The sequence below is a fragment of the Calypte anna genome, chromosome 1 (genome assembly GCF_003957555.1).
Source record: "Calypte anna isolate BGI_N300 chromosome 1, bCalAnn1_v1.p, whole genome shotgun sequence".
Taxonomy (NCBI): domain Eukaryota; kingdom Metazoa; phylum Chordata; class Aves; order Apodiformes; family Trochilidae; genus Calypte; species Calypte anna.
In genome coordinates, this window is record NC_044244.1 from 112471190 (window position 1) to 112497227 (window position 26038).

Sequence of the window (26038 nt, forward strand, 5' to 3'; positions counted from 1 at the left end):
AAATCCAGTGGGATTCGCCCATGTCCCCGGCTCCAGCGTTATTTTGGGGGGAGCCCTGATCAGGCAGAGCGCCCCGTCAGTAAATTATAAGAGAGAATTTTTGAGAGATTTGTGAAAAAGCCGGCAACAACGTCTGGGAAAAAAATAACGAATAAACGGATTCCTATTTAGTTTCGACTTCGGTCCCACATGCCCCAAACCCAAACTCGCTCCCTTCTTCTCCCCCACATCCCCCAAAACCGCTCCGGGATCCTGCGGACGAACCCCCAGGGAGAAGCCTCGGCCCCGCTCGGCCCCGCTCGGCCCCGCTCGGCCCCGCTCGGCCCCGCTCGGCCCCGCTCGGCCCCGCTCGGCCCCGCTCGGCCCCGCTCGGCCCCGCTCGGCCCCGCTCGGCCCCGCTCGGCCCCGTCCCCGTGACGCCTTCGTTCGGTCTCCAGGCAACGGCGCCCCCAGCGGCTCAGGCCGGGAAGGCAGCAGGGCGGTGCGGGGCTCCCGGCGGGATTGGGGCGGCCATGGCGTTACCGCTCCTGCCCGGGGTCTCCCGCAACCGGAACGTGAGTGACAGCGGAGGGGATGCCGCTATCCCTCCCTACCCCGGTGCCAGTGTCGGAGCTGCCGTGGGGTCGGTGCTGGGGTCGGTGTCAGGTGGCCCGGCCGCACCCCCTCAGGCCAGACCAGGCCAGACCAGGCCGGGCGCTATGCGGGGTCGAGCGCAGAACAAGGCTTGGGAAGGAGGGGGTGAGGTGGAAGTGCCCCCTGCGCAGTCGGCTCCGGGGTGTCGAGCGAGGCCTCTCTACCCCCGTTTTACCCGGCAGGTGGAAGGCGAGCTGCCGGGCGGTGTCCTGACCTCCTCCGCTTCTGGGAGAGGGGGTGCTGGGGAGGTTAGGCCAGGTCTGAGGGGACCGGTGGCTGCCGTGTGTAAGCTCTAACAAAGCAAACCAGAGAGAGGCAGGTACCCTCTAAATAAACCAAGAAGTCTTGGCAGAAAAGAGGGGATGTGCTAGGGATATCGGTGTGCTGGGTTTTTTTCTCAGAGCTGCCAATGCTATTAAATACTGACATGTCTGTGAATATAGAAGATGATATTTTGGTCATGGTCTATGATGGCAAACAAAAGAGAAGGCTGCCATCACTACCTCAGGCTTGCTTAGCAAGGGTAGCTTGAAACAGTCTGTACTGAATGCTGCAGGAGGTAAGGATGGAGTTGGGCATGGCACTGTCACTGGTGCCTTTAGGAGTCAGATGAAACAGTGTAGACTTTCTTAATGTTAAAATATCTGGAGGGGAATCTGTCTTCTTCATGCTAGGAAGGTGTTGTGGCCATTAAAGTTCCAGTTGCTGCAGTCTAACTACTGGGGCACGTTGCTAGCTTCTGAGTCTGGTCCACCCCATGAAGCAGAATGCAGAAGGTGATAATGTAGTTTAGGGCCAATTTGCAATTGTATTTGCACCAGTAATACCATGAGTGTCAGTACACCTTCAGTGTGAGACTTCTCCATGCTGATAGCATTTCTAGAGCCTACTTCGTAAACCGTGACTCAGTTTGCATTAAGTGCAGTCTGGTGTAAAACTCTGGCAGATCTATAAACAAGACAGGTACACACAATTGTAGCTGCCCAGTTGCTGGTGCAGAGAACATGGAATTGTGTAGAAATAGGTGGACTCCACAGCCTCACTTGGTGTTTCAGCAGTGCACAGATGTGTGTAAATACAGGACCTCGTTGCAGGAGGAGCTCATCCTAGTGGTGAGGGTCTTTCAGCAAATACTTCTCCATGAACAGCAGGATGGTGCCATGTTAGATGGAAAAAAAAAAAGAAGTCTGGTGGTGAATACTCAACCTCTCTTGCTGAATTCAAATTTGTAAAGAGTTGGTTGGGTATATAACAGTTCAGGTAACTGGTGACAGGGCATACAAGCCGACATTGAAATGGGTGTGTACCATTGGTATCTGCTGGGTGGAAGCAGAATAGCTCAGCTCAACATTATCCATGACTTTATTGTTCTCCAAATGTCTATTTATCTTAATTAATAGGAATTAGTGTTTTTTGGAGTATGATGGAGTGAGTTGTCTCCAGAGCTTCACTCCAGTGAAGAAGCTTTGTGATAGACATAGTGCCTTCTTTTTCAGAGGAAAAAACACAGTATCTGGCTTCACGTGCTTGGGAAGAGTTAGATACAGAGAACACTGAACACCTTATCCTGAAGCACATGTAGTGCATATATGTGTTATGAAAACTAAAGATGTGAAAACCAAGTTACAGTTGCCACAAGGCAATATTGTAAAACCATGGTTATACCATTGTCAGGGCTCCAGATTTCTCTTTTAGACAGTCCTTGAGACAGTGAAGTTAATACTGATAATTTGCCTTTCCTGAAAAGCATTTGTGATCTCCACATACTTGTTGGTTATTAGATTTAATTTTTATATAGTGACACAAATGAGAGGCTAAGATTATATTTCAAGGAGAAAAGCTGCTATAGATAAATTGAAAAAGAAGAAGGTATTTTCACCATGAAGTACTCTTAAGCATTGCCATCAACACCTCTAACTGCACAGAAACAACAGTAGGAAAGCTTCCCTGGAAGAAGGGCAAGCACAGGACAGGCAGCCCTTGGTTTGTAAATATGGGTATTAATTTTGGTGTTATCGTTATTCAAGCTACTGCTGCAATCCTCTTTTCTCTGCCCTTAATGCTTCCACCAGCCTCATATATTGGCCTATGAAAGGCAGTGGAAGCATATACATGTTTTACATGTGTCTGCATTGGATGTGCTTAATAAGGTAGCTGGGCTGTCCTCAGAAAAATCAGAGCTTTCAGGTAGTTAGGGACATGGAGTCTAACTTGAGGGCAGTTGGCAAATATATATATATATTGGCAAATAGAAAGTAACAAATCTTCTCCCAGCTCTTAGGTCTCTGGATCTAAGAGCCACTGGCCCTTATATTACCCTTTCATGATGATTATTACTTCTGAGTTAGCTCTACCAGGAATGCTTATAGGAGCAGAAAGGCTTCATTGCTGCTGGGGAGCAAGGGCAGCCAGGCTTGGCAGCTCTCAGCTGCCCCTGGGGCAGGCATTGCACAAGGCAGCAGTTCCTGGCTGGTTTTTACTGTTTCCCTCCTTACCTATGAGTGCCTGGTGCCCAGTTCAGCTTCTTTCCTGAGAGTGATGTTGCTGTTGTCATCCTGCATAGCTGGGACAAGATCCTGCTGCTCAGGCATCAGAGCTAATGGGACTGGAGGGGAAATAGGCACTTTTAAAAACAGCCTAAGTGGTTCTTATAGTAATGTTTCCTTTGCACTAAATGAAGAGGAGGGTTGGAAGGGAAAGGCCTAGCACCATGCTCAGTTTGATGGGGTGGAGAAAAATGATAGCTAGCAGAAGATGTCAGGAGCATCAAATATTTACTGCCTACAAAAAGAGTAAAGGAACTGCCGCTATTATTTCAAATCTCTTTAAAATCAAAATTACAGTGGTTTGTGTACACACAAGTCTACCCATCAAATAAAGCCCTTTACCTCATTTAAAACTCCCGTTCCTTGGATAGAAATCCAAAGATAAGCTTCTCATTTGCCGTACCTGTCCTGTCCACATCTGTGTAATCAGGAGATCTAAGAATAGAGCAAACTGGTATTTTGAGCACAGATTAGCCCATCTTCTGTTCAGTTGCAAGGCCCCCTTTATAAAGGGACTGGCTTATGGGCAGAAATCACACCTTCCCCCCTTCATGGAGGCTGGGGAGGCCAGAGGCTGTGCTGGGAGTGCTCCCACCCCTCTCCAAGGCTGGTGGTTCTCTGTCAAGGCAGGCTTAGAGAGATGACCTTGTCTCCTTGGCAGTGGCAGAACGTAGTACTTGCACATCATTTACCATCTCATTGAAAGAGATCACTCCTTTCTTTATTTTCACAAAGAGTAACTCACGGGTTACCTGTCTGAAAATTCCACTCCCTGTTTTGTATCCTTGAAAGGGGGAGTTTCTCTTTTCTTTTGTTCCCACCACTGAAGCCACTGTTTAAGACCCACAAGGGAGACCTTGGTACTCTAGCTTCTGTCTGCAGAGCCCAAATGACACTGAAATTGTGCAACAGCAAGATTTGCAGCTTTGTCCATACAAGTTAGATGCGTGCCACCTGTTTGTCAGGACAGAAGGTCATGGATTTTGATAATAATAGTTAATCCTGCCTCTGTTGGAAATGTAGCATAAAATATTTTTACTCTGTTACTGCAGGAAAAAAATTTGTTCATTCAGATTCTGGACCGTGTTGGGCTGGTTGCAGTGCAACAACATCAGTACTGCCTTTGTTAAGTGTTACTTGTCTACATCCCATCGTCCAAGGCAGCTGTCCCTTCTGATACCAGACTGATGTTCTTTATCAGGAGCTGACTGAGAGCAGAGCATATTCAGATGGGTCAGTTTTACCAGGTATTAGCTGACCGGTGTGCATTTTCTTGCCTGAGGTTTCTCTCAGAGAGAGTATTCTTTGCAACAATTCCACATGGCATTTCTCAAAGAATTGGACAATGAGTCGAGGTCTCAAGGGGAAAATACCAGTTTCTACTGCAAACTGTAGTGGCATTGCAAAAATTCCACATCATCCTCCTTTATTGCAGAAGCTTGGAATTGCCCTCAGCTGTGCTACTGTTGTGGTCTCTGTGTTTCATGGCTTAAGTGTTTTCTTTTGCTCTGTAATCACTGATACCAAAACAGGACATTGTTTTTTTTTCTTGACAGAGAGCTTGCCAACCTCTTTGTAAGTAAGCCTGTCTTCTGTGTCTTTCCTTTTCCTTGCCCTGGCTTCCTTTCTTAGACCCATTCCACTTCCTCCTTCCTCTCAGCCCCACACCTCAAGATCTCTTGTCTGTTCACAACTCCCAAACCTTCCTGTAGCTGCCCAGCAGGGTTGCATTTTGGACTTCTTTATATTGTATCTGTTTTCTTATCTCAGACTGCACCAGCTCAGGCAGTAAAAGCAAGCTTATAAGTTTTGGTCCAGGCTGTTAATGTTGATGCATCTTTATGTTAGAGGGGCACCACAGTGGCTGGGAAAAATATCTTCATGTAATCCTCCTTTTGCAGTAGCACTTAACATCTGAACATGCTAAAACCTTTGCAGCAAGCCAGGGATGATAAAATATTTTAAAATCGGTAGCTGAAATACAGCTTTTCAAAGCAGTGAGTGCTAACTTTGTGAGAGATGGTACTTAAAAGTATTTCAGGAACTTTAGCTGTTTGTCTTGTCCCTGGTGGTGACCTGTGCTTTCCATAGGGCAGGAGGTCACATGAATTTGACTGGCACAACATGCAACATTTGCATGGATTTCCATTGCTTAGCTGAAGCAACCAGTATCAGCAGACTGGAGTAGTCCAGAAACAACACAGTTCTTCCTGATACAGGATTTGAGCAGGACCTAGGCAATGCAGCTACTCTTCTCAAAGAGGGAATTAAAAATTTATACAAAGAAAAGAACAGTGACTTCTGCCATGACTCTCTGTGTAGGTAGAAAGGAAGTAGCTTCTGAGACACTGTTTCACAGAGCTCTTCCATCACTCCAGCTGCTGTTGTGAGAGGTTGCCAGTTGTGTTTGGTTCAGTTGAAACGTGCAGCTCCCTGATGAGTTTGCTGTGACTCTGTACAAGAGTATGAAAGAGCAAGATGGAGGGAGCACAAGGCAATGTTCCTCGAGGACTGCAGTGGCTGAGTTTGCAAAGCCAATAGCTGCAGTCAGAGAATCCTGACCTTTGCATTAGTCACTATTGAATGTATCCTCAATATTTATTTCAGGCTCACTGCACAGAAAATGACCAGCTTTGTTCAGCAGATCTACAGCCTGATCAGTTTAGCTGCATTAGCACAGCAGACACAGGAGACCTCTTTCCCTGCACTCTCACAGCTTTCTTTTCGAAGTAATTTATTATTATTATGGAGACACCATGATGTTCTATCACTATTTTTGGCTGGATGTAGTCTGAGATCGTTCCCCAAATGTAATTTTTCTCTTTTGTACTTTTCAATTAGAATTACTCTTTTTCTAAAACTTTCTTTGCTTTGTTTGCTTTTGAAGAAATAACCTGTTCAGATTATTAGAAGATATTATTTTGCATATGGATTTAGGTGGTTTTCATGGAGAGGAAGCTTGTGAGTAATTCTGTGATTAGGAATCTAAAGTAGTCTTTCTTTTAAAACCTAAGAAGTTACAAGAATGCCACAAAAAAATTCTCAACAGAATTGCAGCTGTTGGACCATGTATTTCTTCATATCATATTGTGAGCAATGTTTCATTTTTGCCCCTAAGTCCTGAAAATTTCCAGCAGAGACAAACCTGGATTACTTTGATGAACATTTTGCTGCACTGTAGCTCTCCAAAACCCAGAAGCAGATGAACAGCAAATGCTTCTAGAAGAAGCTTTGACAACATTAAAAGCTTTCCTTTGCTCAGGAAAACTGCCACCCTCACTGTGCTTTTATAACTATGCCTTTCTCCCTAACTCATGCTTAGGTAATAGGGGGAAATAATTAAATACTTGCTGTGTCAAAAAGTGGATCTGTTGTATAGGACCTTCAGTATAAATCAGATGTTTCTGCCTACAAATTTCCCTTTTAGAACTCAGGTTGACTGCAGTTATTCCATATTTAAACTGATAAATACAGAAAGCTCCCTCTCATTCTGACTTCTCCCCAGCTCTTTATAAGCTTACTGAGGAACAAAATAGTCTAAAAAGGCAATGGAAGAACAAAGAGCAGGTTAGTAGTGCCCAAAGAAGAGGGAGAAAACCATTCCAAGTGCAGATGTGTTACAAAGTGGGTGCCAGACCCCACCAGCCCCTGTCTGTTCCAGGGTGCTGTACCTGGGTAGTACCTGTGCTCACTTCTTCAGGGAAGGGTGGGGTTACCACCTAAAGAGCTGCTCCTAATCCCTAAATGCCAGTGCTTACTCTGCACACTGATTTATGAAGATTTGTATCAGAACTTAAAAAAAAAATATGTGCAGGTATGAAATATTTTATTTTGGGTGTTATTCTTGTAAATGTGTAGTTTTGTTTGTTTGTTTTTTTAAATGTGGTTAAATTCCAGGCTTGAGCAATGCTGTGTGGCAAGGGAACCTGAAAGCTAAGTAGTCATTATACAAGCAAGTATTTCTGTTTACTGATTTTTATTCAGTAATCTTTGTTCTTGAGTTATAAACATAGGATTGAGGAGTAATTTTCCTTTTGTATTATTCTTTCAACTATGTTACTTGCTATACAAGTAGCCTCTTTTCAAAACATTACTCACCTTTTAAATGCCTTCTTTGGGGAAGTGCTTCCATACTCCCAGTCATTACTGTCCCCAGTATGGGGACTTGGTGTCATTTTGCAATGACTGTTTTGAAGGCTGCTGATTAGCCCCGCTTTTGTTAATCTAAGCAAGGTATGGCCATTGATTATTATGGTATTTAAAGTAATAATTTGTAAAAATAGTAGGTAGTTTATTGTTTTTCATGCCACTGTGCTTGCAAAGAATACCACAAGTGGTATGCAAAAAAATGTTAAGCACAGGTTAAGCTAAGGTAGTGATTGAGCTGTTTATGTCAAGGGCAGCTCTTTATCCTGTGTTGTTGGACGTAGAGCACTGCAAGGTGGGTGAATGGTTCAGATTGCTTCAGTGTGCAGTAGCTTGTCTGTAAGTGCATTGGGTGTTACGAGCCATGAATTTGAGTAGCTGCCTTTCAGATCCTTTACTCTCTTTCATATTGTCAGAATGAAATAACTACTCAGTTACTTTCAGGTTTTGCAGCTTCACTGCTTGCACTTGTTCCCAGAACTGCTGTGCTGAATATGTTACATTATCTTGGAGCACTTCTGTGTTCCCATGATAAAAAACAAGGATCTGTTCCTTTTCTTTGTTGTATGTCTTGGCCATATATTTTATTCCTTAATAATAATAGTAAGTTAGAGGTGTCTATACCTTTTGGGGGAGTACTGATTTAAATATATATATATGTGATAGTTCTGCTCAGTCTTTAAATGAGAGTTTTGACTTTGCTGACATACTTGCTCTGATGCTACTGTGGAAATCTTGGTTTTTAGTCTTTTGCTTTACTCAGGGCCTTCTCTGGGCTCTCCTATAACATCAGTTCCTTGCCCTTCAGCCTCATCTTTGGTGTTCACCAGTCCAAGGCAGAGCAAAGCTGTAGTAGCCTCCATCTCCCCTTACTAGGTGTGCTGGGGAGCAGTAACCCAGTGGCCCTTCTCTGCCTTCCTAGACAAAGTGTTCCGAGAATTTGAGAAGGGAGGAACAGCAGAGCAAGAGAAGATAATGAGACAGGAGTGCTGCTCATGGGAGGAAGAGTTAGGGGAGCTTTCTGTAGGCTTTTCCTATTTCCCTGCCTGCTCCAGTGAGACTGGTGTGTGGGGTAGTTAGGGGTTTGCTGCTTACACACAGCTCACGCCAGCTGCTTCTGTTCAAGGGAACTGACTGGCAAGGCAGGCAGTTCATTAGGGGTGACATTCCCTCAAGCAGGACTGGTATTAATGTGAGGCCAGAGGCTTTTCTGCCTCACTTCAAGACTGGCTCAAGCCACAGCCAAAAAATGCAAGTAGGCAAAATGGATTTCTTTGCAGTTGGTTTTTCCTACTTTTTTTTTTTTTTTTTGAATACTCTATCCTTAATTGCCTTAAAAAATAGTAATAATATAAAGAAATCACTGCAGAGACCTTATTTTGAAATAAGCCCAGATGGAATAAATATTCTGTCTTTTGATTCAGATCCATCCTCCCCAAATTCAAGCGTATTCACTAGTACAGAGCTACTTATTTTGTATTCAGGTATGCAAGTGTAAATTAGATCTTTGACATAAAAAGTGAGAGCAGGCTGTTCTCTGAGTACTCCTGAACTGTTTCCATTTGTCATCTGAAGATTTGTAGAAAGGGCTTTCCCCCTCTACCTTTTGCAACAGTTCTCATGGGTGACTTGCTTCTTTCTGCCACACGCATCAATCCTTGTTGCAGGGGAGGAGGTAGGGGGAAAGGGCCAATATCACCCTGTCTCTCAGCCTGGGTAGATTACTGGAATGTTTTTGCATTTTGTGTCTATAAGGCTGGCAAATTGACCACTGAAATATGTCACTTCATGTGAAGCATTCCAATTGTTACAGGTTTTTAGAGTCTATTAAAAGTAATAATAGAGACAGTTTTACATCAGTCCTCTTTGCCCAGACAGTTAAATCTTATGGATTTAAAAGCAAGAAAAAATATGTGTGTTTTTTTCTCTTTTTCTTTCAAACTCTTGACAGATAGGGAAAGAAAAGTTCCACAAGTCACAGCTCTGGGGTTACTGCAATAATGTTGCTATGCTGGTTGGAGAAGGAAAACCTGGAATAGGAGGTGAACCATTACCTGGTCAGAAGCTGAAACCTAAATACAGTATGTTTCCTGAAGGGATGGGAACTGATGCTCCTGCTTGGGTAGCATTTGACAAGCAGGTATGTAGAAATCTGCATGTTTTTTTATGAGAAAGATAGCATATACATGAAAATCAGTCATTCAAGTGCTTCAGAAGATTATTTTGTGCCTGCAAAAAAAGATTCTAGAAAGACAAAAAGAGTTGTAACATCTACTTTTCCATCATATTGCTATACTGGAAAATTACTATAAACATGTATGATGCCATACAGAAACATCTAAAAATATTTATGTATTGGGATATGTCTCCTACAGGATATAATAAGGGAGTAGTTGATATATTACTGTTTAGTGACAGTGGTCATATTAAAGGAGTTATTTGGTGACCTGGTAAAAATGAATGAAAGGTAAGTACCAGTCTAAGGGAAAATGTGCATGGGTACAAGGAACAATTAACCACAGTGGAGTGCTATAGGCTAAGAATTCATTTATATCATCATGTTTGCTTGCTCAAAGTTCTGTTGACTTTTGTGTGATCTATTAATGTGTAATATAGGTTGATTGTGTCCATTGTGAACACAGGAGTTTAATTTTTAAAATTTTATTATTTTGTAAGAATGTAGTGACACTTTTACAGTCAGTGTTATCAAATAACTATAATCTGTGAAATGAATTTTGTAGCACACTTTCATTACTTTCCATGTTTAAATTTACATTAAATTGTACTTAGCAATGTCTTATTTCTAAAGTAAAAGGTCTACATTTAGAGAAGAAAAATAATCCAGAAAAAGAAATTGTTCAGCAGATCGCAGAAATATTGCATGACTAGATGATTACAGTAATCAAATATTGGGAAGAATGGCTAATCTCATAATTTTTGCTTTAAAAGAAAAGCTGTGCAGATAATTGCAGTGCAGTTATGCATTTGGCTCTTTGTCAGACCAGAACTACTGCAAAAAACCGTAAGGCTGGAACAGATACACAGGACTTCAGCTAGCATTACCTCAGAATAATTTAGTATTACTCACAGTTTTCAGCAATGTGCTCAAATATTAATTTCTCTGATGTTCCAGAGTGTTAAGGCTTCAGCCAATACTGCACTTGCTTTATCAGCATCCTTAGTTAATCAAGGTGTGCAGTGGTTTCTCAGGGCCACACACAGATTGGCAGGGCTTGGACCAAAGTTTATGAAAGAAAGGGGTTGGGAAGGATGCAGTGGGGACCTGCCACTGAACATGGCTGATGAGATGGACCCATGAGCCTTTATCTTCTCTTATCAGTGTGTTCATCCACAGGGCAATGCAGGGCAGGAATTTGCAGGTTTGGTATTGGACTCAGAAGGTCTCGTGTTTGTGTTAATTGCATTCGGTTAAAGGTTACTACTCAACTAATTTAGCATCTTCCATTAAGAGCCTAGAACGTGACCACTGTCCTCTGGTGCTGAACTCTGTGACTCAGCAAAATCTACTACATGAAAACTGACTTGACTAGATGTTTATCTTTTTAAAAATGTAGTATGCTTTAATACCATTTTTCTTTGGTTTCTAAATTTCAGCAGTACCATATATTAGTTGGAGAAAGGACAGGCATAAAACTTCATTATTAAGTAGGTTAAGAAATAATTTTTGCAATTTCATTTACCTAATAGGAAGCAGGTGTAAATTTCGTTTGTCATTAAGTACACATACAGGGCCTGCTGGATTTGAAACAAGGTTTTTAATTTGACTACCACAGGTGGCAGGGAAACCTTGTGCCAACTTTACAAAATGACACAGAGTTTATTCAGTTACTTTTGGTTTTCACATGAAATGTGAAGTGAAAAAGAAGTAACCTTTTCTGTTCCTTCCCTTCCTCACCCTTCATGAATCATCTCTTTTGATCTGTGAAATTGCAGTTGGCTGCTGCATAGTGTTTCATACAGTAGCAGGTTAGTAAGGGTATAAAGTTAATACAATTTAAGTGCAAAAGAACTTGCACAAGTAAACCAGGACATAGGTATATGTATGTATAAATACAGTGTGTTTAGGACCTGATTGGGCTTGGAGATCTATGCAGATATCATTTCTGCTGACATCATGTGTCTCATGAGACAATTCTCAGAAAAGATTGTTGGCAAAATTCAGAACAGTTAGTAATCAAAGAGGGCACTTGGCCAATGTGTTTGTCAAATGATTCTTTCTATGATTCTATGACTGTGATTGTTTGACTATTCTGTAGTGGGACTAGGAGAATAGGTAGAAGAGGGAGAGAGATCTACAAAAGTTTCCAGGGGTTTCATGGCTTAGCAGCAGCTGAGCAAGGAATGAAATTCAGCTCCTTGTCCTCTGGACCACAGAATGTTCAGGCTGGGATATAGCAGCTCTACTATATCCACTATGTCTTTTAAAAGACCTGGAATATTTGGCAGATTTACACACAGCAGCTGGAGGCCGGAAAGGACACCTTGGTCACCAAAAATGGTGACCATGCACTATGCACCTATGTTTAGATAAATGGAAGGAAGAAGAAAGGGTGACAGAGATGCTTTTGTTGGCTCTATTTTATGCCATGTTTTTGTGTTTGATACACAAAACAGTGAAATATGCAGTTAAAAATTACATGTGACCAGAATGCTTTTGTTTTTAATTTTCAACTATTTTGAGCTGTGGGTTGTTCTGTGTTGTACTTGGGTGTTGCACTACTCAAACTGATAGTGTCTAGATTCTTTTGTGTGAGGATTCAGTGCCATCAGGTTTAACAGGTAACAGTTACGTCATTTGATCATAATATAAATTTTATTTCTCTAATAGCGGTGAGCCACAGTGCAGGAGAGTTGGTGCCAAAACCCATGTCTTTCATACTGTTAGATGAATGGTGGAAACTCGTGGGATCTGAGCTTTTGAAATATTTTGTGGGAACAGAGGTTTTCTCCTCTTGCAGTTACCCTGCCTGAGAGAAGGGAGTGGCCTATTGAGAAGTCTGACCAGAATGCAGGGTGGCTGTTTCTGTGTGTTCCTGAGCAAGCCACAATTTCTCTTTCCCCAGGTTTAGAAAAGAGGTTGTGTTTGATTGCGAGGGTGTTTTAAAATCTCTGTCATTAGTATTCTGTATTCTGTAGAAGTTCTGTGGTTCCTAAAGGCACGTGATGAAGGAATACAGACCTGTTGGTCTGTTCTCTAGGGACATGTAGGGATCTTGGCTAGCTCACTAACTTTCAAGGCTTGTCAAGCCACAATCTGCAAGATGCTCACTGAAACACAGGGAACAGCTAAGTTGTCTTTTATTCCAATCTTTTATTTTGTCTAATGAATCAGGAATAAAGGTAACTGGAATGTATTAAATAGAATAATTGCAAAAAAATGAATTATAGATTAGCACTGCTTTGACCCAAATATGTTTGGGGGCGAGAATGGGAACCCTGTCTAAATCATTTCTACCCTGCACATACCACAGCAAGCATCCTGAGAGATAATGCAATACTTACACTTTCCCTTAAAATTGGTCCTGGTCATTAAACACTATAAATGATACCAAGAATTACAAAATTTTGACATAGACTCCACTGTAATAGACCTCACCTGTGCAGATTTTTTCCTTGCATTATTGCTATTGCAAGTGACCATGAAGGCCAGTTGGTATAATCTCTGAGATTTCTCCACTTGTTGAATTGCAGAACCAGGTGAGTTTTGCACAGCTCTAAATGACTCCCGAAAAATGTAATTTCTCTCTAATAATCTTCAGGACCATTCATTAGGCAGCTTGCAGGATCTGCTTAAGAAGAACTCTCCTTCCACTTACTTCAGTTTCAAAGGCATCACTATCATAATGGACTTTATTTTTCAGCAGTTCATTGAAGTCTAAAATTTGCTTCAGAACCTTGGTGGCTTGTGATATCAAAAGTGCTTTGTGCAGAAGATATTCCAGCAGCTTGCTGATGGTTTTATATTTGATTTATTTCTTTACTTTAGAGTTCCATCACTGCTTATATGTTGTGATAATAAAAATGCCAAGCAAGGAATTTTAAATTTATGTGATTTAATGTGGATTTTTGTTCTTACATTTCTGAAGAATAAATCTATCTCCTGAAATCCATTTAGTTACTTATAATCTATACAAGTTTACTTTATTGACATATTTTGCAAAAGCACTGAAGATTTTGCTGCTTTGTATTTATTTATTGCTTTTATTAGGTATTGTCTTTTGATGCCTACTTCGAGGAAGAAGTGCCTGACAAAAATCAAGAGCCATATAGAATCAGACACTGTAAAATATATTTCTACCTTGAAGATGATACAATTCAGGTGCTTGAACCCCGACTGAAAAATAGTGGCATAAATCAAGGTATTTATTTTTAATAGCAATTTTTTTTTCCTTTTTATAACTTTCTTAGTACAGTCTTGGTCCATTCTAATGAGTACATAACATGACTTCTTGTAGTCTTTTCTTGCTGTGAATCACAATGGCAACATTTTTATTATCTTAGTTTCTGAAGATGGTTTTTGTGAGGCAGAATGCCCTTCTGCACTCAAGTGTACAAATTTTTCTCTAACATACCTGGTTGAAATCATGTGATGGTGGGCCTGTTGTCAGTGTTGTGTCACTTCTGCAAAACTAATTTTTGTTATATATCTCCATTCCTGAGCTTCCATTCCTCCCATCTTGGCACTGACAGGGAGGTCTCTAGAAGCAGCAGCTTTGTAATTGTTCATTAGCTGCTGCAGTATCTCTGCTGTTACTGAAGGAGAGAGCCTTTCGTGACTCTGGCTCTTGGTTCTTTTATTATTAAAGTTCCCTTGGCACAGTAATTTTTCCTTGATGCCTCTATGTTACATTCTGCCTCGCCTGAATGTCACATCACTGCACTTGGGCCAGCCTGAGCACTTCAGGAGGAGGGTGTACTGAGCTGCTTTCCTGGAGTATTAATTGACTTGGTTTACTTTAAGAAAATGCAATTTAATGGTCAACATCCTGTTGCAGAAGGGGAGCACAGCTGCTGCTTGGTGTTTATGGGTCACTGCCAGAATTAAAAAAAGTTTTCAAGGGATGTAGTCCAGATAAGCAGGATGTCTTGGGATGACTGCACCTCCCAGTCCCCAAAGATATTTTGTACGTTCTGGTGGATCTTGGCACAGCAATGTTCAAGAATAATTTAACCATTTAACTACCATATTCTTTCCCAAGATGAGCAGATGCTGTCAATTTTGCTATGTACAGAGTGAGATAATATTTAAAGTTGTTCTATGTATCATTACTGTTAGACCTGGGAATCTTTTTTTAAGCTAGTGGATCAGACCCTGATCTCCCTGTGTTTAGTGGTTCTTCTTGACAGAAACCGTGTTGGCTCTTCTAGCAAGACCTGATTTTGAATTCCAAGGAACCTTGTCCTACCCGGACAAGTACTTTTTTGAGACCTGAAGAAAAGTATGTTGGATCTTTTCTGGGCACTTACAAGTTACTTATCCCTTCCCTGCACTCGTATGTGTGAGGCTGAAGACATCATTTGGCTTAGGTTTTCCTTGGCTTGCGTGTCACAGGAATGGAGGTGGCTCTTTCTGAACTTTGGCCCTTAGAACAAATGTACAAATATGTACAGAAGTACAGTTAGTCTGAGAGGCAGGGGCAGCATCTTTAAGACAGAAGGTGAAACCAGGTTCATTAGAGCAGGATGAAGCAAATTCAAAGCTGGTTCCTTTGAATGAAGCAAATTCAAAGCTGATTCCTTTGAATACAGCTATAATAATGAATCATTTTCATTGTCTTTGTATTGTGGGTTATGCAGGCTGTCCCTCCCCCCTTGATTTTCCTGACAGTCTAGTCATGATCCTCTGGTGACAGGAAGGGTAAAATCTCCTCCTCATTCCTTGGTTGTATCTTCTGTTAATTGTTTTGGAGTCACCTTTCACCTTGGGTACTGAATCTAAAATTAGCTGTTAAAATTAACACTTAACTGTAAAATTAAGTGTTAGAGAGAAATAGGATTTCTGTTGTCTTCCATGCAAAGATGTTTTGAAGGTCTCTGCAGCTTTGTATGAGTACTTTATGTGGAATAAATGAGTACATAGAATGTATTACGCCAATGGATTAAAAAGAGATGTTCCAGGATGTCAAAGGCACACTTAATTTATTTGTTGCTGGCATCTGGGCTAGTAAGAAAGCTCTGTATATTGATTGTGTTTAGGAAGGAAGAGATACTGTAGACTGGAAGGTCCAAGGACTATTTGAGATGTGTTTAGGCTTCACAGTTGATGAGATCTGGGACCTATACGTTATCATAAGCATCTGCATAAATATTCTTATTATTCTGGAGACTTATACGATGTAGAAGGAAAAAGGTGGTGTAGTTGCCTATCAGAGGATTCTTTACTCACATACATTGGGGCCATGACTCTATAAATGAAGGACAATCATGAAGTTATATTAAAGGCACTAAATATTTACTGTTAAATATATGCAATATATGCATTGTTTCTTAAAAACAAACCTCAAACCATTAGCTGCTAGTCTCTCTGTTTTCAATTAAAAATTGACCTGTTGCCTCTTACTGTAATCCTATGTATCTCCTATATTATTCAAATTCCCTGTCCTGACTGGGAATTTGTAAGCCTGAGAAGAACAGAATCATAGCTGTCTGCATGATGAATCTGGTAAACTGAAGCACAAAAGAATGAAAGTTTTGCCCATGATCATGCAGAAAAGCGTGTTAGCAGGATGAGGAACTGAAGGGAATGAAGTTCAGGATCTTAAGCATCTTAACCAATGCAACATTTCAGTTAATTAAAATGTCAAGGGATTGTAGAGGAGGGTTCAGTTGTAGGAAAGCTTGGGTTGTTGAAAGGCAACCTGCACTGAACAGAAGCAGAGGTATGGGGATGTGGGTGAAGAAAGAAATGTGGGAACACCAGAAGCAGGATAGGCTCAGTTTGTGAGCAGCTGGAGAGCTTAAGTGGCAGGAAAAGGGTTATGTAAAGAAGGAACAGCAGAAGCCAGTGGAAAAAGTGGAACAGAGCTGTTAAAAGCAGAAGGTGGTGGTGACCTTAAATTGAATTATTATCCTGGCAGAAATGATGTAAAATATACAGCTCAATTGGCTATTCTCAGGAGTCTTCTTGCAGAGTAGATATAGTGGTGGTAGGGCAGATCAAAGGTAGATCTTAGCTTGGCTGGTTAATGCCTTGAGGCCACAGGATTACCAATGCTTGTGCTATAACCCACAAATGAGAGTTTGATGGTCTGAGTGGCTGTCCCTGGGTATGGTGGGATCAGAGAAATGTAGTAGTTTCCCACTGTGCTCTCCACTGTGAGTAGCAGTTGTGGCTTTGCAGAAGAAACACTTGGAGAAGCTTATGGACTGCAGGAAGATTTCATGAAGGAATAGCTGTCAAAAAGTTTGGAAGGATTTCTAACTTTATGATTTTACAAAACTAAAACAAATTGGCCTTGAAAAGAAAAGAGAAGAAAGCAGAAAATGTGCTTTTACCATTGATGAAAATTTCAGAGAAACAAAGTAAGTAATATGTGGGAAGTGTACTTCAGTGACTTTAAAAAAGTACATTATGGAATTGGCTGCTGTACTTGGACATGAATTTGAACAGATAAGTTTGCTATCAAATATCTGAAATTTAAACTTAATTTAGCTTTGGAAACTGCCTTGTTATGGTTTGAACTTTAAAGGCATAAGAATACAAACAGAGATAGTACAAAACACAAAGGAGTAGAGAGGCCAACCTGAACTTGAAAAATCAGAATCAAAGCAAAAAATAACAGGACAATCACCATCCACAAAAGATAAGGGAGTACAGAGTGAAGAGGACAGTAAACTCAGTCTCCTAACATACTCCACTGTGTTCTTCCAGAGCAAGGTTGCTAATTATTCTTCCCATATAAAAATAAATTCTCCTAGAGAGAGCCAAGCTAGATATGGTAGTGCTGGTGTTTTGTAGATCTAACTCCCATTTAACAGGACTGAGGCTAGCTGATACTGCCTTATCAAAAGGTCATTTATGTCCCGTGGGGCTGACTGTAGCTTCCAGTGCAGTGCAGGCCCTGGAAGCCAGAGCAGAGAGAAGCATCTGGCTGGTTCCTCCAAGGTCAGCCAGCTGAAAAAGAGAGTGGAGCTGCCCACTGGCTGGGTTCCCAAGGCTGGCCGGATGAAGGGGAAAGTAAAATGGGAAAGTGAAGTTAGAGTTAGGTCCTCCAATATAACCAATTATTTAAGAGTTTAAGACCTCCCCCGAGGCCTTGAAATAATTGTGATTTTGCCATACTTAATCGTGGCCAAGTCATGACCTTGCTATGTTCTGAGAGGGGTGAATAAATGAATGTAAGAAGCCCCCTTGGTTATTGAGGTGAACTCTTAGTCTTGCAGAAGTAGTAGGAGTAGGAGTCTTGTTTCTCCTCCTTTCTGTGCAAGCAAAGAGAGTACAAATTCCAGGTATTACCCTTTCCTGTCCTCTTTCTAATGCATTCTTGAGTGATGGACATGGAGTCAGAAATCAGTGCCCAGTAATCAGCCCAACTCACCTTACCTATCTCTATTTCCAGTTTGTTCCTTTAGAAATCTCTGTTGAATGGACCTGCTTCCATGCTGGAAAATGATGCTTTTTTCTTTGGTAGGGCAGTTTTTTTACTCTAACCTTTGCTATATGTGGCTCACCCTGCACAGTGTAATCAAATCTAGTCCCTCCTATATACCCCTGCCACATCTTTTATGCACAACTTCTGGGTTTTTTTAAAAGCAAAATTAACTATACTAACAAGTACTGCAGACTACTTTGCATGTCAGAAAAAGTGAAGAAAACCTCTCTTAATGAGAGCTGTGTGTGTTATGTTTGCAGGAACACATGGGGATTTAATATTCCAGTGGTTTCCTGTTTGCTCAAGGAGGTGGTAATTTTTTGTATTAACTTGAGTCAAACACTAGAACTTGAGGTTCTAGAAGGTGATAAACATAAAATATTGTTATTAATAAAAAGGATCCTCTTACTTAATAGTTCTTTTGCTCAATGAAGGGCAATTTTATATGTCTCATATGGCTTCATCTGCTCTGGTCATATCACAATAGAACATCAGTAAGTGTGTCAAGTGATCCTTAGAGCAAAGAATATTCACTCTGGATTTATTCAAATTCTATTACAGGAACTATTGTTCGACGGCATCGGATTCCACTTCCACCTCCTCGTGAAGATGAGTTCTATACTATAGATAATTTCAATATCGACACAGAAATAATATTTTATGGCCGAAGATACAAGATTATAGATTGTGACCAGTTTACAAAAAATTTCCTGAGGAAGATGGGGATTAAATTAAATCCCCCTGCAGATCGTCCAGATGACCCATACATGAGAGAACGGCAAAAGGTCAGATGAGGCACTAGTAGTGAAAACTTGATTTTAGGAGAAGTGCCATTGCTATTAGGAATATGCATTCTATCAAAAATTTCTTTAATAGCAAACAGAAAGTATGTTGAGGTAGCTATTTAAACACAATAAATGGCAGTAGAAAACAGAATTTTAAAAATCAAGTTATATGGTTCATTGCACTAATATAGTGAAATCACAAATATAACCGATTTTCTCCTAATCTGTTCACATACCTTTTTGAAACAGAGCAACATTAACTAGTAAAAATAAAAGAAAACTTTCCTTATTAAACTGAAAAGAAAAGAAGTACTGTTACATGTTCTGCTTAGGATTTTGCTTTAGCTAATTTAATGATAACACTTTTAAGTATTTAAAGAAAGATCTAATTGGAATTGTGGTTCAAGTACATCCTGCAGACTCACTTCCTCAGTCTATTCATATGTCATCCTTCATCTCTACCTCACATACTACTAAGAGCTCTTTGCACATTTAGAGCAAATTCTGCTTCAACAAAACCCCCAGCACTCTGCAGTTTTAGGACTTGTGAGACTTTATTTGAACACAGTTACCTCTGTTATAAGTATATGGGGACACATATACACCTCCTCCTAAAGTCTCACTCCCAGCTCCTAGGTGCTATGTGGACTCATTTCTGCAGGATTTGAGGCCTTTTCTGTGGGAACAGCAGTGGGAGTGATTGTTTTCTGTAGATTTTTGCAGGAGACACTTTGTTTCACTTCTGTTTTTCTTGATTAATATGAGCGCAGATGGCACTGTGTTTTTTTCTTGACCTGACTCTTAGGACTGTTGGCACATGATATGCAGCCTGTTGTGATAGATCCAGCCCAGTACTCTGAAAGCAACAAGTACTTACTACACAGCTCTTGCATTCAACTTCATCCCTTCTGTTGAGAAAACTGCTGCAACTCTTAGCAGCAAAAATGGATGATAGTTATGACTGAGCTGTGCAGGACCATTTGTGTATCTTTGAATCAGGCCAGCATGTTGGTTTCACTTGGTTTGTGCTTTCAGGCTTTTTGCACTCCCTCAGTGAAAAGTAATATTTCTGTCTGCTGGTTCTGCATAGTGGTGACTCAACTGGGACATGAGTTGCCTTTCTCTTACTCAGGCCTTGTAGGTAACCACTGTGTACTAACACATTCTGAGTTATTGGTGTTGGCAAACCATTTTAGCATTATATATGGTACTGCATAACCTGCTTAGATTTTTTTTTTTTTTGTAAAAGCAACAGGCAAAACATTGAAGTATTCTACATATGTGTGCCTAAATAAAATGGAGAAGGGAAAAAGATCTGAGAAATATAGAGCATCTGAAGACCAAAAATTAGTGATATCTGTCTTATTCTTAGTTGCCAAGAAATTATAGAAAAGTTGTCTGTCGAATTCTGGCTGCTTTTTGCTTACAGTTTCCTATGACTAATTTGAGGCAGGCAATTTTTTTCATTTATGAAATATAGATTGCTCTGGACTCCTTTGATGGAAATGGAATCAGTTTGCATTAGATTCCTAATAGTGCAGATGGCTAGAAAATGAAGGTACAAAGGAAGGGAAAGAATACAATGAGATAGAAAATGAGACCAATGAAAAATGTAAGCAAGACATTTTGGAGATTTGTTGATGGAGATGATAACATATGGATGGTGATGTTATCTGGCTCTGTGGCTGTACTTGGTTTACTCATTGCATCTTCAAGGGCCAGGAAGGACAGTATTGGGTTGGTAAATACCACACAAATAAGCATGCACAAAATGGAAAAAGTGCTGCAGATCACCATGAACACTGGCAGACAAAATTTGGTTCTGCTCTCCTTGAGATTTGATGATCTGAAAGAATGGGCCTTTTACCTCCCAGGTTTTTAAGAACAAAAGATATATCAGTGGATAAATAGAAACTTAGACAATTAAATAAACTGCCTATAGTCAATAGTTTTTTTTGTTCAGACAGCTTAGGCTATATAGTGTCATTCATGTTGGTCACCATTCTCCTTTGGAAGCAATTGTGAATAATTCTGTAGATTAGGACTGTTTTGCCCCTTAAGCAAGGGACATGTTGGATTTTTATTTAAGAAAAACCCCTTGTTCAGAACAATGTTTATATATGTGACTGTAACTGTAAGTGCAGTCTTTGGATTGAATCATCATCATGGGATCTGATTTAATGCAGTGTTACTGTTTTCGCAGCAACGATGACTGTAGATAGCATCTTGTCATGGATCAAATCTGCTGGGATATATTTTTATTTGGAAGTTTGCTGTTCTGTTTCTGACCTATGGGTGTGTATTGAGAGAGAATATATATACCCGGTACCTGCCAGCTGTACAACATGAATAAAAAGTTAATTAACTATGTTCTAAAGCTAAAAAGAAAGGAAAGCCAAAGGGAAAAGAGATAATTAATTATTTATACCACATCATCTATAAAAATAATTTTCAAGGAAGTAAATCAGGAAAAGTAATGCTGTTTGGAGTTGTAGTCTTCTGATTACCATGGGCAATTTATTGAAGATGTGAGCTGCACTATAAATAATTTAACAATTTTCTGATCTGAAGGTCTTTATTGCAAGAAAAACAAAGATCAAAACCGATCCAAAATTGTTTTCATGTTTTCTGAGTCCACAGCAACCCTCTAAATAATTCTTTGGTAATGGTATAAATAGTGTTTCATGTATTGTAACAGTGTGCTGTTATTTGAAAATCCTAAAAGCCTGTTCTGTGATTTGATGATTCCCTGCAGGAATTGGTATACTGTTTTTAAGAACAAATAAATAAAAAGTTATTTCTCTTAATTTCTCCTTTACCTGCAGATTCTAGACAGTATGAACCCCTTACGCCCTTATGAGCGCTTTGACACTCTGGGACAATTTCTAGAGCATGATGGACACGTTTTACGTTTTTTCTGTGTATGGGATGATCCAGAATCCATGTTTCATGAACCACGGGAACTTGTCCTGCACTATTATTTGGCTGATGATACTATTGATATAAAAGAAATTGTACCAGTAAACTCAGGCCGGGATACAGTTCCACTCTTCCTCAGAAGAGATAAGCTTCCAAAGGTGAGGGATGACATTTTTAGCTTATTTCTAAGTCTTCTGCTAAGTAAGAGATATTAAATGCCTTATTTTAAAATCCTTTGTTAGGATTGTAATGATATTTAGAAAGTGTTATCAGAATAGGAATCATAATTGCATGATTTAGGCTTTGCACACATATTCATATTGTGATGTAATAAGCAATGGAAAAAAGGAAGTTTAGGCTTGTGCTTAAAAGGAGAGATAATTTAGGCAGAAAGATACCATATGATTTCCTTTCTCCTGTATCACTGTATTAAAGTAAATGCATTAATAAAGCTGTGCAGTAATGGAAGTCCAGAAGATTAATAAACATTGATAGATAAACTAATGTAAAACTGAGGGGAATTCAGATTTGATCTTTATGATCTATATTTGAAACCTTTGGAAAAGTTCAATTTTGGCATTATATAACAGTAATTCTTTGCAGAAAATCTAGAGTGATTTCTTAAGCCTGAGTTCCTAAATTTGGGAGCTTAAGCTAAGCTAGTTAAAATCAATAGGAGTCCATGAATAAGTTTTGCCAGTCATTAATCATTCGTTTATTTGAGAAGGCTTCTCTGAGAGAAATATTCAAGAGGTTTGAGTCCTCTGTATGCTATTAGGATTACAAAATTCACAACCTGGATACACTTCTGTATCACTCCAGACAGATCCTGATGATAGACAAACATCAGCCCATAGACAGAGTAGAACACTGGGTAATCTTTTTCCTCCTTTTCTTTTAATTCTGGTAACCTATTTGTGATGCCATATGTGTTATGTGTGAGATATTATAGTAAGAACTTGGCAGCAAAATGTTGCACCTTGAGCATATTGTGTTCTGAGATGCTGATCTAGCTGTGATTCTATGATGACAGACCCATTCTACCATTGAAGTGCATGTTGCAATTTTAAGAGCTGTCTTCTTCCTCTTAACTCAGTGGAAATTTTGAGAAGGAGAGCAGAGATCAGTTAAAAGTTGGGGTGTCAGAAGAAGTGGTATAACCCACTTTGGTTACCCTGCATCAGCAGTTTCTTCATGATTTAAAAAAATGTAATACATTTGTATAGTAAGTTTGGTATTACTGAGATAAAATGCTACTGTAATTTTGAAACTTACCATAGAAACAAAAATATTAATTTTTTTTCCCATTAGAATTATGTTGACTTGTATTTGTGCAGTGGTTATCACAGTATGACCAGCCCTGAATGATTCTTTTGCATGTTTGCATAATTATTACCTACCAAAAAAATAGCATTTAGAGTAGTTCACAAGGATATGCTACTTTGGAGAGCTAACCTTTGCTTTCTGTTAGCTTCCAAGAAAATGAAGACTTTACTCTTGAGTACACAGTAACATTCTGGATGCTTCTTCTGTTATACATACAGGCTTTTGACATATACATTGCTTTTCAGGCTCACTGATTTAATCTTGCCTTAGAATTTACTAAAAAATTATCCCAAGAAAATACTCCAGTAACAGCCACTCTGTAAAAAACCTGCTGGCTCTAAGGTAACTGAGTTCTCTCCCTTCCCTCTGAACTGTATTTCTTAAGAATTGGTCTCTTTTCTTGCAGTATGCTCCCGTTGGACTGTACCAGCCGGGCACTATCACCAACCGCACTGTTCTCAACGTGCTTGGAAACCTAGTAGGAAACAAAGGCCGCTATATTATCGACAATCGTAAGGTCAGATATTATTGAGTGCCTCCAGCTGTTGAGTGTCTTTGTTGTAGTTTTTTGTTATTTCTCTGGTTGTTATCCTCTACAATAAAGAGATTTATTTATGAAATGGTGTTGCTGCTGGAGAATAGCTCAAGTGAACACCGATGAGATTTATTAGATGTAAATTCCACATTTGTGAATATGAGGTAGCTTAGCACGGAGTGAAAAATACTTGCAAATGTGAAGTCTGTATTTTAAATAGCACACATTAAGTTACCTAGATTTTAAGATTCTGAGATTTATAGAGCTGCTCTTCGGTCTTTTATTAGACAGGAGCAGTGCATCAGGAATTTTACAAAGACAGTGACCTGAAAATAGGGGCAGTAATTAATGTTTGGGGAAGGAAGATATTACTCTGTGATTGTGATGAATTCACTAAAGCATATTACAGAACAAAGTACGGAATTGGTAAGTAGAGATAATTATCCTTTCCTTATGAGAATTTTTATACTCCTGAGTTTGACAGAGCTGTCTTTGAATTTTATTACCAGCAAAACATCTTCGTTTAAATCTTTAGCAATAAAAGTCTGTTGTAGTCTGTTAAACAATAAAGCAGTAATTTTGCAGGCTGTCCAGAAGGGCTTTTTAAAATGTTACTTCATTGAAAACTAACACATAATGTGCATGTTCTGTTCCTAACTGCCTCTGCTTTAAAACTAGAATGACAAAATACTTATATGGATAGACTTCCAGTTCTTCTCTCCTTCCCCTTCCCATTCCAATAGCTGAGTTTGCAGTCAGAAAAATAATAAAGAATATGTAGCGCGAGTGTAAGTAGAATGAGCCTAATTATCTCCTATTATATTACTTTTCATTTTATGTGGATGTCAGAACCCTCACATAATAAGATTTTCTGACCCAGCAGTAGTAGTCTGTATGGTTATTGGTTTTTACAGTGCAGTTTTTTGTGTTCTGGGCTATTAGAGTATGTATCCATTGAAGTTTCCACTGAATTCTGGAAACATTTAGCAAATATGCCCATAATGAAAAACATTTTTGAAAATGCATAGCAATAGAGGCTTTCGTTTATCTGTGTCTGAATTCCCTCAGTCAGACTTGCTAATGGTTCTATTATGGACATCTTCCTGCAAAAATAACCTAGTTAATTTCTGGCAGTTTATTCATTCAATAAATGTAGCTAAGTGTCTGACTGTTCAGAGCAGGTTGGAAGAATATTACTATGGCCCTTCTCTGACACTGTGAAACAAAATACCTGGGTAGACTGTTTCTTTTGGCTTGATTTGTGATCAGGTGGAGTGGAGTGTTTGGATCAAAGCTTGTCTGCTGCACTGGGGTTATTAAATGATGCAGCGCTGCCATTATAACACTGAGTTTCTTAATTGGCAAAGCATGTCTTGTTAGGCCTTCTTTAATAATAGCTTGGCATGTCTGCACAAAAATAAATGTGTTCTTAGACTGGCCAGTGTGTGAGGAAGCCATGTTCAATAACCAGAGTATTATCTACAATAACAGTGAGTCTAACTCCAGGGATGCAAAACAGGGGGGGGTTCTTTCCTGAGGATTTTTTCAGCCAAGACCGCTGCCGCTGTTTGGCAGCAATATACTCTGTTTGAGCAAAGTATTCTGGAGCACAGAATAAGGATTTCTTACTCACAGCAGGCAATAAATGAAATGCAGCTGACCAGTCTGTATCAACCAAGCAATGCAACCAAGTATTACACAAACACTGTTCCCCTCCCATAATGCTGGCACAGTGATTACTGGTTATGGCTCTGGGTGTTAGTTAGGTGCTTTGCAAGTTAGGAGAAAGCAGAAGATGCTGATATGGAGGGTTCCAGAAAACTGGGACCGTAGATGATCTAGTCCATTTGCACTGCACTGGGGCAGGATACTGTATATGCACAGACTATAAGTAATAGCTGTTCATATAGTATATTGTTGTGTATTCAGCATCCCCCACTAGACAAAATTTCTGCACATTCTGAGGTGTCTTCTAACCTCATAGTTAGAAATGGTGCTTAATATCTACTCTGAAGCTGGTTTGTAAAAATTGAGAAGGTAATTTGTTTGTCTTACCATTTCTGGACAAGGAGAACAACGACTCAGTGTCCTCTTTTCAGAAAAACCTTGTACATTATTTCAGTACACCATCTTACCACTACCCACCCACCACCACCACCATCCAAGTTCCTGAGCCATTTGCTGTTAGGGGAAACATTTCAGTCTTTCTCCATGGACCATTCTTTTATATGTGGGGTTTTTTTCCTGCTTTTTCTTATTGTTCTCTCCATTTTGTCTACCACCCTACCACGAGACACACAAAGATGTGCTCTAGTTGAGATCTTAAGGAAACTGGGAAGTGGTTTGCACATAACTTTAGGGATACACAATGGCAGGGACTGGCTAACATGAAAAACCATCCATCTTGATGCAGCCTGCCTTGTTCATAGAAAATACACACTTTCTTAGAGCTAAGAGAGTCTCACAGCTTGCTGGGGAATTCTTTCCTGTTTTCCCATCATAATTTAAAAAATGTGGGTGTGACTTTTTAACTAG

General features: G+C 39.9%; 1 protein-coding gene across 1 annotated transcript in view; it reads left to right on the forward strand.

Annotated features, from left to right (window-relative positions):
* Positions 1 to 475: 475 nt before the first annotated feature.
* EFHC2 (EF-hand domain containing 2) overlaps positions 476 to 26038 on the forward strand; it is a 54529-nt gene continuing 28966 nt past the window's right edge. The window contains exons 1-7 of the mRNA XM_030459336.1: positions 476 to 554; positions 9277 to 9465; positions 13555 to 13705; positions 18500 to 18723; positions 21549 to 21800; positions 23375 to 23485; positions 23791 to 23929. Coding sequence (XP_030315196.1) covers positions 513 to 554; positions 9277 to 9465; positions 13555 to 13705; positions 18500 to 18723; positions 21549 to 21800; positions 23375 to 23485; positions 23791 to 23929 — 1108 coding nt within the window. The 5' untranslated portion in view covers positions 476 to 512. The remainder of the gene's footprint in view (positions 555 to 9276; positions 9466 to 13554; positions 13706 to 18499; positions 18724 to 21548; positions 21801 to 23374; positions 23486 to 23790; positions 23930 to 26038) is intronic.